The 18837-nt window shown below is 45.0% G+C and overlaps 1 protein-coding gene across 1 annotated transcript in view; it reads right to left on the bottom strand.

Moving 5' to 3' along the window:
* Positions 1–18837, bottom strand: part of PTCHD4 (patched domain containing 4) — a 90936-nt gene that overhangs the window by 7660 nt on the left and 64439 nt on the right. The window contains exon 2 of the mRNA XM_083178655.1: positions 17611–18091. Coding sequence (XP_083034781.1) covers positions 17611–18091 — 481 coding nt within the window. The remainder of the gene's footprint in view (positions 1–17610; positions 18092–18837) is intronic.

Below are 18837 nucleotides of genomic sequence, written 5' to 3'. Positions count from 1 at the left end.
GCACTCACCTTAATCCCCTTACCATTGCTGCCAAATTGCCCAGGGGTAGTAGTCTCAAGGTGGTACTTGCCTACTTGATACATCTCCCACCTCTCCCAAGCAATGGTGATCCTGTGCATTCTAACTACTGACACATCTCCACATAACATATCCACACCCGCAATCTTGCATGGTTATGTCAGTTGAAAAATATTGCATGCACACATAAACTCAAATAGCACACAATTTATACATAGTCCCAACACATATTGTCAATGATTTGCAGACACTCAGTTAAAACACAATATCAGATTGCTTAAACAGCCATTGTGAACATACAATGTAGTGTTCTTTACTCACAGGCTTTTCTTTGGAATGTAAATACCTTATGGGATGCGCAAGCGAATGAGCCACTCACGCGTCCCCCAGCCAATATATATATAGCGCTGGCGGGCTGGCTGAGGCTGGCTACAAAATCTGTAAATCATTCTTCATGTGTCCATCTGGAGCTGGATGAGATGCACAGTCCATTGTAAAGAATAGCCTTTTATTCAGAAAGATACCCAACGCATTTCATCAAAATGACTTCATCAGGAGCAAAACAAATCATGGATCATATAATTAGGATCTAGACATCAGAAAATGCTCTTTATAGTGATTTAGATTTCAAAGAGTCTAGAAAAAAAAATCAGATATAGGCTAATGTGGCGAAAAAAACAGAATGCGCCCAATTAACGTGTATACTCGATTGCACACAATGAATAAAAGAGACAAATTCCCCCAATGAGACCACAATGTAATGTATAGCAGCTTTTTCATCCACAGCCAAAAAGACTATTTGCATCTCGTGAATATGTGCCCAGACTGGACACGTGTAGAATGATTTACAGATTTTAAATCAAATTTTTTTTTTATTATATTTTATCATTGTTAGTGTTGGGTGGTGGTACCATATAAATGGACCTTGCACACTCCAATAATATTATATATATATATATATATATATATATATAGTCCAAGGTTCCTCTATTGAGGAGTAAGCTACTATTTACAAAAGGAGAGTGCTTACTCCTCAATAGAGGAACCTTGGACTACATTTGGTGTTCACACCTAAGGGCATGAATCACTTGTAGGCACCCCTACAGTCATCCCCCTATATACTCTGTGAGAGTGCGGTCTTCCACAGAATCTATATATATATATTTTACCCGTCTCCAAGACAACTGACCCAAAGCGTCCCGGAAGTAATCGGAGTGTGGAGGAGGAGGGCGCGGTGACGTAGGCGGCGGCTCAGGAGCAACGGAGGGGTGAGAGTCCTCTGGTTGCCCTGGCAACCGCCGGAGTCAGCACAGCGCCTTCCGGCTGACAGGCTTCCGGTGAACGGACGGAGACGAGGGGAGGCGGCTGTGGCAGACGTGGGAAAACCCAGCGGGAGGGGTAAGTGTGATGTGGGGTATTTAATGCACAGCTTGTTCACTGTATTGTTGTCCTGAAGACGGGGAATCTGCCCCGAAACATGTTGACAGAATAAATTTTCACTTTCACCACTTACAAAGTCTCAGAGTGCCGCTGCTGATTTGGAGCCGTATATATATATATATATATATATATATATATATATATATAGAGACACAGGAACACCCGGCACTCGACTTGTGATAAGTATACCTTGCTGCGGTGCCATCCAAACGAACTCCGCAGAATCCTATTATAAGTCGACAGGTCGACTCTATGACTCTAGGACTCTATTTTAAATCCTTGCATACAGAGATTAAGTACCTACCTAAGAGATACTACGTCATTGTTGTCCATTCTTGCTGGTCTTTCAGGTCAAGATACCCTTGAGGGGGATTGGTTAATGTGTACAGCGGATGTCACAAGCCTCTACACCTGTATCCCTCATGATGCAGGTGTGGAGGCTGTGCGCACGCTAATCACCAATGATGGGGATTATGATGGCCCACCTGTGGAATTTTTCATAAGTTTGCTGACTTTTATTTTGACCAAGAATTACTTTCTTTTTGAAGGAAAATATTATTTACAGGTGGCTGGCTGTGCCATGGGGTCCGCTGTGGCCCCGGCATATGCCAACGCCTTTATGCATCACATCGAACAAAAACTTTTTTTCAGAGATGGTATTCTTAGGTCTGAAGTGTTATTGTACAAACGGTACATTGACGATCTGCTGGTCTTCTGGGGCAGCGACAAATCTGACCTTGAACAGGTGTTTCTTGATCACAGCCACAGTGGCAGTGTGGTTGGGTTCACTTACACCATTAGTACTGAGAGGGTAGAATTCCTGGACGTTGCAATCACGAGGAGGGGGGCCTTCATTGGCACTTCCCTGTTCGTGAAGGCGACGGACAGGAATACCCTTCTCAGAAACGAGAGTTTCCATCCTACTCCATTGCGTAAAGGGCTCCCATACTCCCAATTATTACGTGTGCGGAGAATTACATCGGACCCAGAGGAGTTGTTGGATGCCCTTCAGACTATAATGGACAAGTTTGTATTAAGAGGTTATCCCAGAGCTGAAATGGAGGTACTCAAAAACAAGGTTCTGCTTATGCCCAGGGATCAGCTGCTAAATCCCAAGGCGGTTCCCGCTAATAACAAACTTGAGAAACGGGTACCTTGGGTTAATCGTTATGCCATCGGTTCTGAGATAAAAACTAGGAGGGTTAAAAATTTGTGGCCTATGGTGTCCTCTGATAATGATCTACCCCTTCTAAAGAATTCCAAAATACTCCCCAGTTACACCAGGGGTCGTAGTATTAAGGACAGGGTGGTTAAATATGACATCACGGGTTGGGATAAGGCTCCCCCTGTCCAGAATTTTCTTTCCCGAAAAAATGGTTGTTTTAGGTGCCTAGGCTGCACTACGTGTAGGTCCATGTCTGTGGGGAGTTTTTTTACCCATCCGCACAAAGGGAATAAAATCTTTATTAAATTTCCCCTGACATGTTCTTCCGTTTATATTATTTATACTTTGACCTGTCCTTGTGGACTGACCTATGTTGGGAAGACCCAACGTTCTTTTAAAGAGCGTATGGCCTAACATAGGTCAGCCATCCAACAAGCCCTGGCTAGTGGCCACAGTGATCAACCTGTGGCCCGCCACTGTGCGATTTTAAAACACAATGTTGCGAGCATACGCACTATGATTATAGATCATGTTCCACCTCTTGTCAGAGGGGGGAATAGGAACAGGATCTTACTTCAAAAAGAGAGTCGATGGATTTTTGCATTGGGTACTATGTCCCCGGGGGGCCTAAATGAAACACTGGGGCTCCAGTGTTTTCTTTGACTCTCCGGGAGTTCACATGGTTTTTCCCAATTAATTGAACATCTTTACAGCTTAATTTTTCCTTTACATGTATATTGTTGAGGGTACCAGCAGAGTTAAAATTTTGGTCTTGTCATAATAATAATTTTTTCCATGTCATATGCCTTATGAGTTATTTGGGGCACAATTCCAATTCTCTGATTGCAGAGATCGTATTATGCAGTTACTGACATAAAGGTATAATCCAATATTGGATACCAAATTATACTTCAATGAACTAATTATGTTATTGTGATGCTGTGCTTTCCATTCAAACTATTTTAGATGTTTTTATATAAGGGTATTACGATATTTTATGATTGTTGTTATGTTTCCATAGATACCGTTTGGCTTGAGGCCCCGACTTCCTGATGCGGGGTGATGACACGCGCCTTGTCAAGCCAATCCGACGGCGGGATTGTCCGGTCACGTGGGCGGAAGCGCAGGTCAGTGTGAGAGGCTTGTGCGCCGTCCCGCTGTGTGCCGGGTGTCCTGCGTCTGATATGGTCTTGCGAATACAGGTGTGTGTGGCGCGCTCTGCACCTGGGAGGGTAAGGGATCAGCCAATCGGGGTGGACTTGGGGGGCGGGTTAATGTTGGATTGTATGGTATTTATTGCCTGTGTATTTGTACATGATTTGTGTCCCTGATGACGGAGGTGACTCCGTAACGGCGTAGGACCGTGTAATAAAGGATTTTTACTTTATCAAGAAGTCTGTGTGAGTGCCGCCTTCATCCTGTCGACTTATAATAGGATTCTGCGGAGTTCGTTTGGATGGCACCGCAGCAAGGTATACTTATCACAAGTCGAGTGCCGGGTGTTCCTGTGTCTACATATGTCAGTCTGTGGCTCCTTTATACCACGACTGTCTCTCCAAGGCACCTGTAATTGAAGACTTGTCTGGATATTAAGTCTCCCTGTGTCCGGGACTGTTTTATGGGAACAAGTGGATTGTGACATTCATTGCAAGCACTTTCCTATTGTTGTTTGGGAAGCCAGCATCCACACCACAAGATGTCTGCAAGCCAGAGGTTGGATGAGGCCCTGGATTTCATGAGGCTCAATTTGACTGAAACCGTGAGTCTTAGTGATATTGATGCAGAAGCAATTCTGTCTAAACAACACTTTGAAGATGTGTCATTGCCATTAACCCCTGAAGTTCTGTACAGCCAATTACTGCGGCTTAAACAAAAGGAATGTGACTTTATGTGCCACAGTGTCAGTTTATCTGACTACTATCGAAGGAAACAGATTCCCAGGGGTTTTAGAATTAAAAATACTCCAACGATAGGCAGATACAATATTGCCTTTTGCCGTCGCTGGATAGGTGTGTTAAACAAATGTTCGCATGATCTACTTCTGTTGGTGATCGAAGAAGCGACCAGGGAGCAAAAAGATCTGCAGCAACAAATTACCACCTTTGAAACGGCACACTCTATCACATTATCTCAGGACTCTCAGACAAATTGGCTTGACAAAATCAATGTACAGTTGGAAAAATATAAGCATGATTTAATCGCTTTTAAAAAAGAAAAGGTTAAAAAAGTACAGCTGGACTATGATCAGCGAAGGGTCTATCCATGGTTAAATGCCGGGAACCAGCAGGATGGTACAAGGGCGCAGTATGGGCGTAGGAGACCGTATAGGTCCCAACAGTCTAATTATGGATCCAGTACCTCCCAGAGTGAGGGTGAATCTTCCTGCTCTAATACTAACATAGCGGGGATCCCTTTAAGGGTACCCAATCAAGCCGCAAACAAACGAGGCGGAAGAGGACGCGGCGGGCAGGCCAAAATCGCCGCCAGAGCAAGTACTCGCCCACCAAGGAAAGTGAATGCCTAGTTTTTAACCTCTCAAGCAGCCCATTATCTATAACCGAAATTGAAGTCCTGACAAAAGGGTTGTCGTTTGTCCCAACAGTTAAGCCCGATCCCTTCCAGTGGAAGGTGGACACTTACAAATTGCATCGGACTCTACGTTTGAAAGATCACTTTGGGAAAACCAATCCCTCAGCTCAAATTGAAAAACAAGTCATTCTACCTGAGCAGCTGAAAAAGATTGCGCCACGGTCAAAATTTGATCCCCCCTCCATTAATCCCTCCGTAAGGACATTCACAAGGATGGTGGACCAGCTGGGAAAAGAGGAGTCGGTTCCAGCTGGCATAAGGTATAATCTTACACGTACCCAACAATTGGCCCTAGATGGCTTGTCCAAGAGAAGGGACATTATTATTCGCCATGCGGATAAGGGGGGTGCAGTAATTATTCAGGACTTAATTGATTACAGGACTGAATGCATTAAACAACTTAGCGATGTTAGAACCTATATATCACTTGATAAAAATCCAACAGTAAGGTTCAAACAGGAACTTGATTGCATTTTGAAATTGGCTGTGGATGATGGGATTATTGATGTTGAATTAAAACAGGCATTAATGGTAGAGTATCCTGTGGTGCCCTTGTTTTATACCCTACCGAAGGTGCATAAGGACCCTGTGCGCCCTCCTGGGCGTCCAATTATATCATCTAGGGGATCCTTAATGCACCCGGTAGCGATATACTTGGACTCTATTTTAAATCCTTGCATACAGAGATTAAGTACCTACCTAAGAGATACTACGTCATTGTTGTCCATTCTTGCTGGTCTTTCAGGTCAAGATACCCTTGAGGGGGATTGGTTAATGTGTACAGCGGATGTCACAAGCCTCTACACCTGTATCCCTCATGATGCAGGTGTGGAGGCTGTGCGCACGCTAATCACCAATGATGGGGATTATGATGGCCCACCTGTGGAATTTTTCATAAGTTTGCTGACTTTTATTTTGACCAAGAATTACTTTCTTTTTGAAGGAAAATATTATTTACAGGTGGCTGGCTGTGCCATGGGGTCCGCTGTGGCCCCGGCATATGCCAACGCCTTTATGCATCACATCGAACAAAAACTTTTTTTCAGAGATGGTATTCTTAGGTCTGAAGTGTTATTGTACAAACGGTACATTGACGATCTGCTGGTCTTCTGGGGCAGCGACAAATCTGACCTTGAACAGGTGTTTCTTGATCACAGCCACAGTGGCAGTGTGGTTGGGTTCACTTACACCATTAGTACTGAGAGGGTAGAATTCCTGGACGTTGCAATCACGAGGAGGGGGGCCTTCATTGGCACTTCCCTGTTCGTGAAGGCGACGGACAGGAATACCCTTCTCAGAAACGAGAGTTTCCATCCTACTCCATTGCGTAAAGGGCTCCCATACTCCCAATTATTACGTGTGCGGAGAATTACATCGGACCCAGAGGAGTTGTTGGATGCCCTTCAGACTATGGTGGACAAGTTTGTATTAAGAGGTTATCCCAGAGCTGAAATGGAGGTACTCAAAAACAAGGTTCTGCTTATGCCCAGGGATCAGCTGCTAAATCCCAAGGCGGTTCCCGCTAATAACAAACTTGAGAAACGGGTACCTTGGGTTAATCGTTATGCCATCGGTTCTGAGATAAAAACTAGGAGGGTTAAAAATTTGTGGCCTATGGTGTCCTCTGATAATGATCTACCCCTTCTAAAGAATTCCAAAATACTCCCCAGTTACACCAGGGGTCGTAGTATTAAGGACAGGGTGGTTAAATATGACATCACGGGATGGGATAAGGCTCCCCCTGTCCAGAATTTTCTTTCCCGAAAAAATGGTTGTTTTAGGTGCCTAGGCTGCACTACGTGTAGGTCCATGTCTGTGGGGAGTTTTTTTACCCATCCGCAAAAAGGGAATAAAATCTTTATTAAATTTCCCCTGACATGTTCTTCCGTTTATATTATTTATACTTTGACCTGTCCTTGTGGACTGACCTATGTTGGGAAGACCCAACGTTCTTTTAAAGAGCGTATGGCCTAACATAGGTCAGCCATCCAACAAGCCCTGGCTAGTGGCCACAGTGATCAACCTGTGGCCCGCCACTGTGCGATTTTAAAACACAATGTTGCGAGCATACGCACTATGATTATAGATCATGTTCCACCTCTTGTCAGAGGGGGGAATAGGAACAGGATCTTACTTCAAAAAGAGAGTCGATGGATTTTTGCATTGGGTACTATGTCCCCGGGGGGCCTAAATGAAACACTGGGGCTCCAGTGTTTTCTTTGACTCTCCGGGAGTTCACATGGTTTTTCCCAATTAATTGAACATCTTTACAGCTTAATTTTTCCTTTACATGTATATTGTTGAGGGTACCAGCAGAGTTAAAATTTTGGTCTTGTCATAATAATAATTTTTTCCATGTCATATGCCTTATGAGTTATTTGGGGCACAATTCCAATTCTCTGATTGCAGAGATCGTATTATGCAGTTACTGACATAAAGGTATAATCCAATATTGGATACCAAATTATACTTCAATGAACTAATTATGTTATTGTGATGCTGTGCTTTCCATTCAAACTATTTTAGATGTTTTTATATAAGGGTATTACGATATTTTATGATTGTTGTTATGTTTCCATAGATACCGTTTGGCTTGAGGCCCCGACTTCCTGATGCGGGGTGATGACACGCGCCTTGTCAAGCCAATCCGACGGCGGGATTGTCCGGTCACGTGGGCGGAAGCGCAGGTCAGTGTGAGAGGCTTGTGCGCCGTCCCGCTGTGTGCCGGGTGTCCTGCGTCTGATATGGTCTTGCGAATACAGGTGTGTGTGGCGCGCACTGCACCTGGGAGGGTAAGGGATCAGCCAATCGGGGTGGACTTGGGGGGCGGGTTAATGTTGGATTGTATGGTATTTATTGCCTGTGTATTTGTACATGATTTGTGTCCCTGATGACGGAGGTGACTCCGTAACGGCGTAGGACCGTGTAATAAAGGATTTTTACTTTATCAAGAAGTCTGTGTGAGTGCCGCCTTCATCCTGTCGACTTATATATATATATATATATATATATATATATATATATATATATATATATAGAATACAGTGTGGGGTGCGGCACTTCCAAAAATACGCAAGTCAAGACGGTTACTGCATTTATTAGCAGTCAGCAACGTTTCAACGCTCTACCGGCGTTGTCATCAGGCTATATACAAATGAAAAAGACAGACAAACATACCTTTATGGAGACACCCGGTGGAAGATCCGCCGTCCGGAGACCGCCCCGACGCCATCCCTGTGGCGCGCATCCATGACGTCAGCGGCAGCCTGCGTCCTAGCGTGAAAGGAGATAGGAGTGTTCCCGTCACCAAGGGAACATGAGTACATAAACATAAATAAAACATGCAGCACATGCCGACGGGCAGGAACTGAGAAAGTAGAATACACAGACATGGAAGATAGATATAGATATACGTAATCTTAAAGGTAGCATAGGTGCAGAAATGGATGTCAGCAAAAAGGAGAAATCATAACCAAATAACATGCATGGAAAGCAGGGAGTCAATACTGATTACGTATATCTATATCTATCTTCCATGTCTGTGTATTCTACTTTCTCAGTTCCTGCCCGTCGGCATGTGCTGCATGTTTTATTTATGTTTATGTACTCATGTTCCCTTGGTGACGGGAACACTCCTATCTCCTTCCACGCTAGGACGCAGGCTGCCGCTGACGTCATGGATGCGCGCCACAGGGATGGCGTCGGGGCGGTCTCCGGACGGCGGATCTTCCACCGGGTGTCTCCATAAAGGTATGTTTGTCTGTCTTTTTCATTTGTATATAGCCTGATGACAACGCCGGTAGAGCGTTGAAACGTTGCTGACTGCTAATAAATGCAGTAACCGTCTTGACTTGCGTATTTTTGGAAGTGCCGCACCCCACACTGTATTCTATATGATCTACTTAGTGCGGGCACCCACAAAGCAACATAACAGGAGGCTGTGCCGGGCAAGACTGCATTTGTATATATATATATATATATTTATTTTTTTCCACCGACAAATGATCCCCAGTGTACTGGATATGTTACTCCCCCCAGACCAATGGAAGAAGAGCATACATTCCCTATTGTACTACCTTTTGAACTATTGTATAAAAGACTACACTCCTGACCCAGGTTTCAGTCACCTTTCTTGGAGATCAACTTGCTAGACGACTGAGGCCTGGATCAAGGAACACTTGCGTAAATGTATGTATTGGTTGGAGTTGTCTTATGTTATTTTACCGGTTTAAAATATATTGTTGTTGCGTTGGACCACAACATTTAAACCAACCACTGGTGTCGCATTCACGTTCTTTGCGGGCAAGCTTACTTAGCCACACATTGCATCTATTTGTGCGATGTGTCGGTGAATATACACAGGTTTGAGGCCTTTACTACTATAACTATCCTGCGCGTACGTAGCGGACATCTTGGCTTGGTACAACTAATCTGAACTTCATAGTTAGTTTCCCTTTCTATGCACAAAGCCATAATTGTGTGTCAGGATAATGTTTGAAGGCACAATATGTATACGCTGTTATATTTTGCATGCCTCCCGTGGTGTGAATGTTTCATCATGGCCCAAACCCTGCAAAGCATGGGCAGGGCTGTAATGATGCAAGTTACCGTGCCACGCCCCCAGCACTCCCACGCGGACCCCCCTACTTCTCCCGGAGTACATAAAGAGAAGTAGATAAATATAGTTATTGGTAGTTCTATGCAAAGTTCCACTTAATTGCCCTTTAATACAATATATCAAAATGTGATTTAGTTCTGCTATCAGATGTTTTACTACAGAATAAAGTTATCAAATTAAATGTAGATAGCCAGAGGTTTAGCATAAAACATAAAAAGTCAATGGAATATTAAGTGATGATAAATAGTAGCCTATCAAATTATTTTTATATGAAGCAATATCTTTTCCTAAATGGTGCAGGATGAGTGTGTACTCTAAGTGCATTCAAGTTTTAGAGTTGCATCTGCCTGGCACTAAGAGGCAAAATACAGATGACGCCTCCACTTCATGAATTAATGATGAAGGTGAGATATTGTAATTGGTACAGCTACAAGCTGGATCTGTGCAAACTCCTGAATATTTTATTCTCTAAGCGATGACTAGGTGTCATTCATTTTCATCACATCAGGAAAGCAATTAATCAACATGATAGTGCGGTGAATAATCCATAGCAAGGTTTGCACAGTCTGACAAAAATAAAATAAACGTTTCTTGTGGAATGAAATACTTTTCCAAATTAATTGATAAAAAGTGGAAAAACTTGTTTTTTCGAAATTGAGTTTCCCTATTTTTTTGGCTTTAAATATTTTTATGGACCTGTGAGAAAAGTTCCGGTACACCTTTGATTATTTAGGGCGAGAGCTTCAAAAGTGATCAAATGGAGAGTGATAATCAGCCAATCAGCACCAATCTGTCATTTTTCAAACCCAGCCTGTGACATGACAGTTAAGAGCTGATTGGCTGGCTGTTTATCACTTATCCATTTTGTCACTTTTTGAAGCTTGATACATCTCACCCTTCATGAATAAGAGCAATACGCATTCACACAGAAGCGGATTGGCCGTAGACAGGTGGTAAATCTGCAAGGCCGCCCGTCAGCCGACGGGGGAGATGGCTGCGGGGCCCTCTTCACTCCTGTCTTCCCTGACAACATTGAACAGGGGATCCCGGCAGAACGAGCCCGACTTCACAAGCAGTCGGGCTCGTTCTGCCGAGAACGGCTGGTAACTGACAAGCTCCCGGCTGCAGCTTGCCTTTTCCCGGCCGCAGCTCACGGCCAGCGTCCTTCTCGTCCCGCTGCAGGCGGGACATTGAATCCCGCATGCAAATTCCCAGTCGAGCAGTCCGAGAACGGCTGTTAGGCCAGCTCGACAGCCGTGGCCCATGATTAAATACCCCCCTTAGACTAGGGTCCCTGCACTCCTTATAGCTACACCACTGTAGATGTAACTGTACATGGGACTTAGATTTAGATGTAACTGTGCAAGGGACTTACGTTAGGAAAACCAAACTAATGAAGCTCGAATGTGTACTCTCATTCTGCTTATCGCTTCAGATCTAGTTAATTTTTAGCATTTCCTGAAGGCAGAACTGCAAATTAAGTTACCACCAAAAAAAGAGTCATTTTAATTAGTGAGATGTTAGGCAAGCGCCATCTCCCGCTGTGAAATAAATAATGTACAGCCACAGCAGACGGGAGGAAACCCTTATCAATAGCATAGCAAATAGCTGCAGAATCCAGAGCCAATTACAGAGATGTGCTTTTGAAGAAAGATTTATATCTTCGGGAGAATTCGCAAGGTTAGATTTCTCAGGCAGAAAACCGATAGACGATATTTATTTCAGGAACTCTATGCCGGGCCTTATAGAACTAAACATGTGCCCTTATATCATGGAAGTAATAGCAATGTGCTTGTAGGAATTATCCATGCTCTAGGGGCACTGTGCTCCCCTGAGCCTTCTAATCTTAGCGGTGAGAGATGAATTGTTAGTAGAACCTAGGACCTTAGCCGTAGGCGTTATCTGCTCTTCTGCCCAGAACATTCTCTTGTTTATACAACCCAAACAATGACTCACAACACTGCAGCTTTGCTATAGGGATCTGTGGGCCTGTAGAAGTCTCAGCAGTAGAGTTCCCAGAACTCCATCAGGAGAAACAGGAGGCCAACGAGCACGGGGGTATTCCTACTCACATCTTCTTACTACGATTTCAAATGAGCCTCAAGCTCATCTTGGGGATTTACTTTGTAGAAAGTTATACCAACTTGGCTGAGAATCCCACACCACAGAGGATGTCACTTCCCAACAGACCTTCATACTAGGTACCCCCCCCACCACACACACACCATAACCCTCTCCTCCCATACTCTTACTCGAGCGCCCTTACTTACCACTTTAAGTTGCATTTGCCCACATCAGAATCCCTCCAACGGAATTGTGTTGGTCAGAATTGTGACTGACGGAATGCTGACTACAACCCCTGCCATAATGGCTTGTGAAAGTTTTGATGTACGACCAACGGTGCTTCCAACTTGGCTATGCTAACTCCGACTGATCTGAATCAGGCCCAATGTTACCCTGCAATGCAGATTATACTTTTCCCATATACGTATGTATGTATGATGTATGTGTGTATGTATGTATGATGTATGTATATATGTATGTATGTATGTGTGTGTGTGTGTATGTGTGTGTGTTTCTGAAAAACTCTGGAATGCCTGGAGCAATTTATACCAAACTTGGAAAATCATGCTATGGGGTAATAAACCCAAAACACCCCCGTGGAGGTTGTTCTGATTGACAGCAATGTGAAGTTCACAGCTCTGCGTGTCTTTTTTAGCCCACCTGCCGTTCGCACAGATCCCCCCCCCCCTTCGCAGGGCAAATAGACCCGCACAGCTAAGAATGGATGTTTTGCATAAATATCCATTCGCAGCCTACGGGGCAACACACACACATCATTCGATGGTCACCGACCATCGAATGATGTGGTGAGCACATTCAAAATGAAGACACTCTCAGGTGTCTTAGCTTTGCGTGTGTCCTGCACGAGAACATGGTGGGCAGCTGACATCCGGTGATGTCAACTGCCCGCCTCTGGCACCCGCGTCATTGGGGCATTACCAGGAGAACGCGCAGTTAGAAAACATTGCGCTCCCGTGCGAATTCGCATTGGAGCACATGGACCCGAATAAAGTCCAAAGTGGGTCAGGGAAGCAACATATGGCAAAGTTGCGTAACATAGGGGTACCTCAGCTAGTATATATATATATATATATATATATATATATAGATATAGATATATATATAGAGAGAGAGAGAGAGAGAGGTTGGTTGGAACCGGCACTCAATCCCTTCTTACTTGTAATTGCCCTGGTGCCCTCCTCAATTACTCCAATTCAGGAGGATGGTAGATAGTGATGTGAAGAAGCGGCACTCTTAGGTCTTTGAAGAAATATTTCAGGCGAGAAACATCATAACTTATATCAACGTTTCAGTTTTATTATAAACTTTCGTCAGGATATCAGGTATCCTGACGAAAGTTTATAATAAAACTGAAACGTTGATATAAGTTATGGTGTTTCTCGCCTGAAATATTTCTTCAAAGACCTAAGAGTGCCGCCTCTTCACATCACTACATATATATATTATATATATATATATTTATATATATATATTACACCATATACATAATAATACATAATTAGATGATCATTTTGTTTCCGTCTCTATGACACCGTACGGTCAGAACAGAAACAGCAGCAATAATAACGTAATTATAGCGCACATTCCGTTGTGACGCCTCAGTGCACTGAGCCCGGCAGAACCTTACAGCAGGATTAATATGCAATTTATGGTTTGCGGATTTACTTGGAATGCTTAAAAAAAAATCTTGATGTTTTTATTAAGTCACCAGCGGGAGAAATGCAGCGAAGCGGAAAATTATATAAAACACAAATATAGTATTGATTCTACAATCTGCCATCACATAAGTATCAAATTCTTTTGCTTTTCTGCACGGAACAAAAAGCAAAAAATATTATTGTTTATTGCAAAGCCTTCGGGAAACTTTTATGTCAAGCGTACATTGTGGGGGTGTTGTGCGAAATGCATTATTTATAGTGTCCTGAAATCATATCAATTAATAACCCGTTATTTTATAGATTTTAGGAAATGACTCTGGAGCTGGCTGTAAAAGTGAGACTGAAATATCATTGTGTTGTCATGGTTCAGTTGTAAATTGATCTAGATGGCCAATTACAGATGTGTCTTTGTGCACAAAGCCCCTCTCAGTTGACAGGTACGGTGCGACTCTTAATTTAACATGCAAATACATCTGTGTTTGACTCAGGGACTAATTCAGAGATGATTGTTTATCTGCAAATTTGTAGATGACTGAGAAGAGTTAAGGTGCCCATAAACTGAGCCGATTTGGGCCCATTTAGATGAATCGGGCCATGTAATTGTCCCAAATCGGCTCAGTTTGTTGTCCCCTCAGGTCCGATGCGCGATCCCATGCGCCTCGGATCCGAGCCGGTGGTTGGACTTGCTGCCTGTCCAACCACCCGACCTGGGACCTCCCTCCATGTGCGGTGGGCAGCGTGGTCCGGGCAGCTCCTAGTGGCAGGGGGCTGGCAGCTCATAGTGGCGGGCAGCCGGGTCTGTCTGAGCAGCGGCTGTGGTGGCTGGGAGCTTGTAGCTGTATTTTGCCAGGCGCCAGAGTGGGATGCGGCTGCTGAATATTTTTAAATGACTGGCCGGACGTTGATTTGCTGAGAGAATTCTCTCAGCCAAGTAGATGGGAGGCCGCTGATTGGCTGAGAGAATTCTCTCAGCCAATCAGTGTCCGGTTAGTCATTTAAAAATATTCATCAGCCGCATCCAGCCCCGCCACCTGGGAAAATGCGGCTACATGCTCCCAGCCGCCTCTCCGCTGCTCAGATGGACCCTGCTGTCCACGACTATGAGCTGCCGGCCCCCTGCAACAACCATCAGCTGGCCGGACCCCGCTGCCCACCCCTTGCCCCCCCAGCAGCTCCTCAGGAGTATTTTACATGCAGTAAATAAAATGCAATTCATTGCATGTAAAAATGGCACATCAAGTGCCAGATCACATGTGAGCCTCCCCGGAGCTGCCGGGGGGCTCTCAAGGGCAAACTGGTCCTACTTGTCCTTAGGAAAAATCGGTCCAGTGTATGGTGGCCTTTAGCCACCACCAACAGAGTGAAAACCTGTCCCGTGCAAATCTGTAAGTGAATTGTGAAAATTTCACAATTGGCTATCCTGTTGCACATCCATACGCAATTCAATCACCTTCAAATGATTTCTACCACATTTCGACCACACACCCTCCCTTAAAACACTTGGACACGCCTGCGTTTTCAACTTCCTGCCCGTCCAATTGCAAAGGGATTGCAATGAGATCATTTCACTATTTCTGTTGCTATTTTGGCATGTGTGCAATGATCTGTACACATGCCCAATAGTTCAATAATTAATAGGATTGTGAATTTTTACAATAGCGATCAGCTTTTGCCTTGTGGATACAGACATACAGATTGAACAGGCAGCAACACTGAGGAGGTGAGTAGGGGGCAGGGAGAGATATGTGCTCCTGGAAATGGGGGGTGGTGTCTCCTTCGTCTTCTGGGAGGGTGATAGCCAAAGGCTTGGATGTCCCCCTGCAGACTTCCTGGCCTCGCAGACTCCCCTTCTGTTCTGCGTAAGTTGAGGCTTAATTCCTGTACACACGGGGCGACGGGAGCTTTGTGCTGAGCGATCTGTCTCTGGACGTGTTCTCAATGGAGAGATGTATGGGTGATAACTAGATGTATACTGCATGCAGGATAAATATAGTCAGGTGATAGCGAAGAACAGGACCTCACATCTCTATTTCTGGGGGCCATACACATGAAGCAATCTGTGCTTAATTCCTAAGCGATCTAGTCACGCTTAGAAATGGGGCTGTAATCTCCCCATGTGTATACCCCATAACTCAGCTGGCCATCTTTGTGAACATTATGATTGGCGATCACAATGTGGGAACCAATCTTGCTACGTCGGGTGCAGTGCCGGGATTGCATTTACATTCACTAGTCTTCTCTTGTACTGAAGATATACTGTACACCTGACGCATCCAATTAATCAGCACAATCTCACACTGCAATCTAGATGTAACAAGACACAAAAACGGCACCTGGTGCACGAAATTCACACAGCGCTTGGCGTAATAAGACTACTTGCATGAGGACACATCTATATTACAGATTTGGTTTTCCGGGTGCCTCACCGATCCAGCAGACTGCTGCAGTTTGGTTGATGGCCACATTAAGGGCCTTATTCTGGTCGGTGCGGATATATCAGCGTGCGTTCGGCCCGCCGATGTTTTGTGTCTGCGCATGTGCAGAGGCGTCTCTGCGCATGTGCGAGCGGGGCGTACGGCCAAATCCCGCATGATATGTGAACACTCCGAACAGGGGGTGGAGAGGGGCGTGAAGGGCTATTTGGGCTTATTACCATATGCATACGCCCCGCGTTTCATGGGTGTTCCCATGCAAACGCTGGGCGTACGTATGGTAATGCGGCCGTGACGCACGTGTAGGGGGCGGACATATGACATCGCCGGATGTCAGCTGCCCGCCCAGATCCCTGCTTTTGCACTGAGAAATGTCCATGTGGTCTGAGGTTGCGGGAGCTGGTGGAGCACTCGGTCCTGCATCCGATGGTCTGCGACCATCGAATGATGGGGGAGGTTCCCTTAGATGGAGGAGGCGTATTCCGTGTAAAATACACGTGCGGTCCGTTCGGCCAGCTTCTTACCGCGTACGGACGGAGTTGGCGATCCGTATGGAAGGCGGGGTTTCGCACGCACGGTCCTGGCCGCATAATCGGATCCGGCCGCACCGACCAGAATAAGGCCCTAAGTTGTCTGATGATTGGGTTAAACTCAGTGGAGGCTCCAGAGGAGGCACAAAGAGGGGAGGCACAGCAACTGCCATTACAAACTGACTAACTGGCAGTTGGTGTGGCTCCCTTATTTGAATATTGAACTGTGCTGGAGCCCCCCCTCTGAAGCCGCCATTGGTGCAGGGTCTAGGGTTACCAGCACCTGTCCGGGATTACTCCGGACAGTCCGGAAATTAAAACTAGAGGGGTGGTGTTCCCGGACATTGTAGAGCCCGGGAACGCCACCCCTCCAGGCGCCGTTCTTAATTACCGGACTGTCCGGAGTAATCCCGGATGGGTGGAAACACCAGGAAGGGTCCACCTGGACCCAGGGACCGAGTGCACTGAACCCCTTGCACCCATTATAAATACGACTGTGGTCTCAGGGCAAGTAAGAGATTGTGTAGGACATTTGTAGATGAAAACCATATTAAATGTAGTTCAACAGCAGAAGTTATCCTAAACAAGCTTCAATGAGAACTGGACAGTTCCAAAGACCACATGGATGGTAGATGGGCACATTCATATCAAACATGGCCATATCAGCAATGGGGCAGATGGGACTACAGCTCCAGACCTCCATAAGAAAACAGACATGATGTCAGTTTCCACATGGTCTTTCTAAAATTGTAATTGTTAATGTTCTACTTCTACACATTTAGGAAGACAATGGGGTTGGACTGGGGTGTACCAACCACATGGTGCTAACCACACCCACACAGCAATGGGCACATCCAAACGGCACTAGCCACACCCACACAGCACATGGCAAACTTCCTTTGCTTCTCACAATACTTCCATGATATCCCCAGCCCCAATGCCACGCAAAAAGTATCAAGACAGTAAGACTTGGCAATGCTTGTGCATCCTAATAAGTGTTGGTGTCATTTGATATCCTTTCACATGTAAAAGCTGGTACAATCCTTGTCTACCACTCATTATAATACATAATTACCCATGGCAAAGAATGGTATTCCCAGCAGAGATGAGTTATATCTTCCATCAGTTACGAAAAAGATCCCTGCCGCTGTGACACTGGAGATACAGATTGTGAGTACTCCCAGTAGGCCAAGAAAGGGCTTGCTACGAAGACAGTCTTTCATAGAGCTGGAGATGGTGGCAGCCAGAAGGACCAGCATAAGACTCACCACAATCTTACTTCTAGACAACTCTATGGTTTTCTGAAAGTCTCTAAGCAAGCTGAAAGAGGTTAATGAGTACATCTGGATGTCTGGATGCTCATCTTGCAGCTGGTGAATTAGTGTACAAAATTCCGTTTCCCACTGCTCGTTGATTTGATCCTGGGGTGCAGAGCCGTAGTTTTGGAGGTAGTAGGTAATTTGGATGGCTCTTGCTGACTTCACCCTTTGATCTTTGCTGTTCGGCACTTCGGAAACACCGCCCAGCTGGTGTCCAATAAAACTCTGTCTTCCATTCTGTGGAACCATAAAACAAACAATTATATTTAATCACGGCTAAAGGAACTTGTGCGTTACATGGTCAGAGTGTAAATGACATTTTTTGTTGGTAAAACAAATGCATGGATTTCAGAAGACAAATGCAATACAAAGTTGTTGTAGTTTGCATTTATGACTTACATAGGTGAGGGACATCTGGACTGTTTTTGTATCAGGTTTGTCATTTATAGGTATTAAAGGCGGTATCCAATTAGCCCCATTAACTTTTCTCCCCCAAAAAGCCACTGATAGCGTGATTTACGATCACTTATTATTGGGTTATCCAATTACTGTATAGCCTGTTTTTTGGGAAGAGAAAAGTGTCCTATTACTGCATGGTAACACATGAGATCCAGGTAGTCTACATAGCTTCATATTTACCAACCCTCCTGGAATGGCCGGAAGGCTCCCGAAAATCGGGTCCCCCTTCTGGCCCCCCAGGAAGGTTGGCAAGTCTCCCGCATCACCCCCACACCCACTGAACCAAATACTGGATTTTGATGGTCCGCAACCAGGGGGCAGGGCTAAAATGACGAGTAGCATCATTTTAGCCCCTCCCCCAACCCGCAGACCCACAAATTGTATTATTTGACTGGCATGGGGACGGTGCTTTGTAATGTCGGCCTCGTCCCCATCCCCCTGACATGTACAGTAGTACCTGGTCTCCTTTCCAGGCTTCTCCAAAGGAGGAGAAAACAAAAGAAGGCAAATATGCATAGCTTTAA

This window comes from Crinia signifera, chromosome 3, assembly GCF_055691185.1.
Source record: "Crinia signifera chromosome 3, ASM5569118v1, whole genome shotgun sequence".
Lineage (NCBI taxonomy): Eukaryota > Metazoa > Chordata > Amphibia > Anura > Myobatrachidae > Crinia > Crinia signifera.
This window is presented reverse-complemented; position numbering and strand designations above follow the sequence as displayed.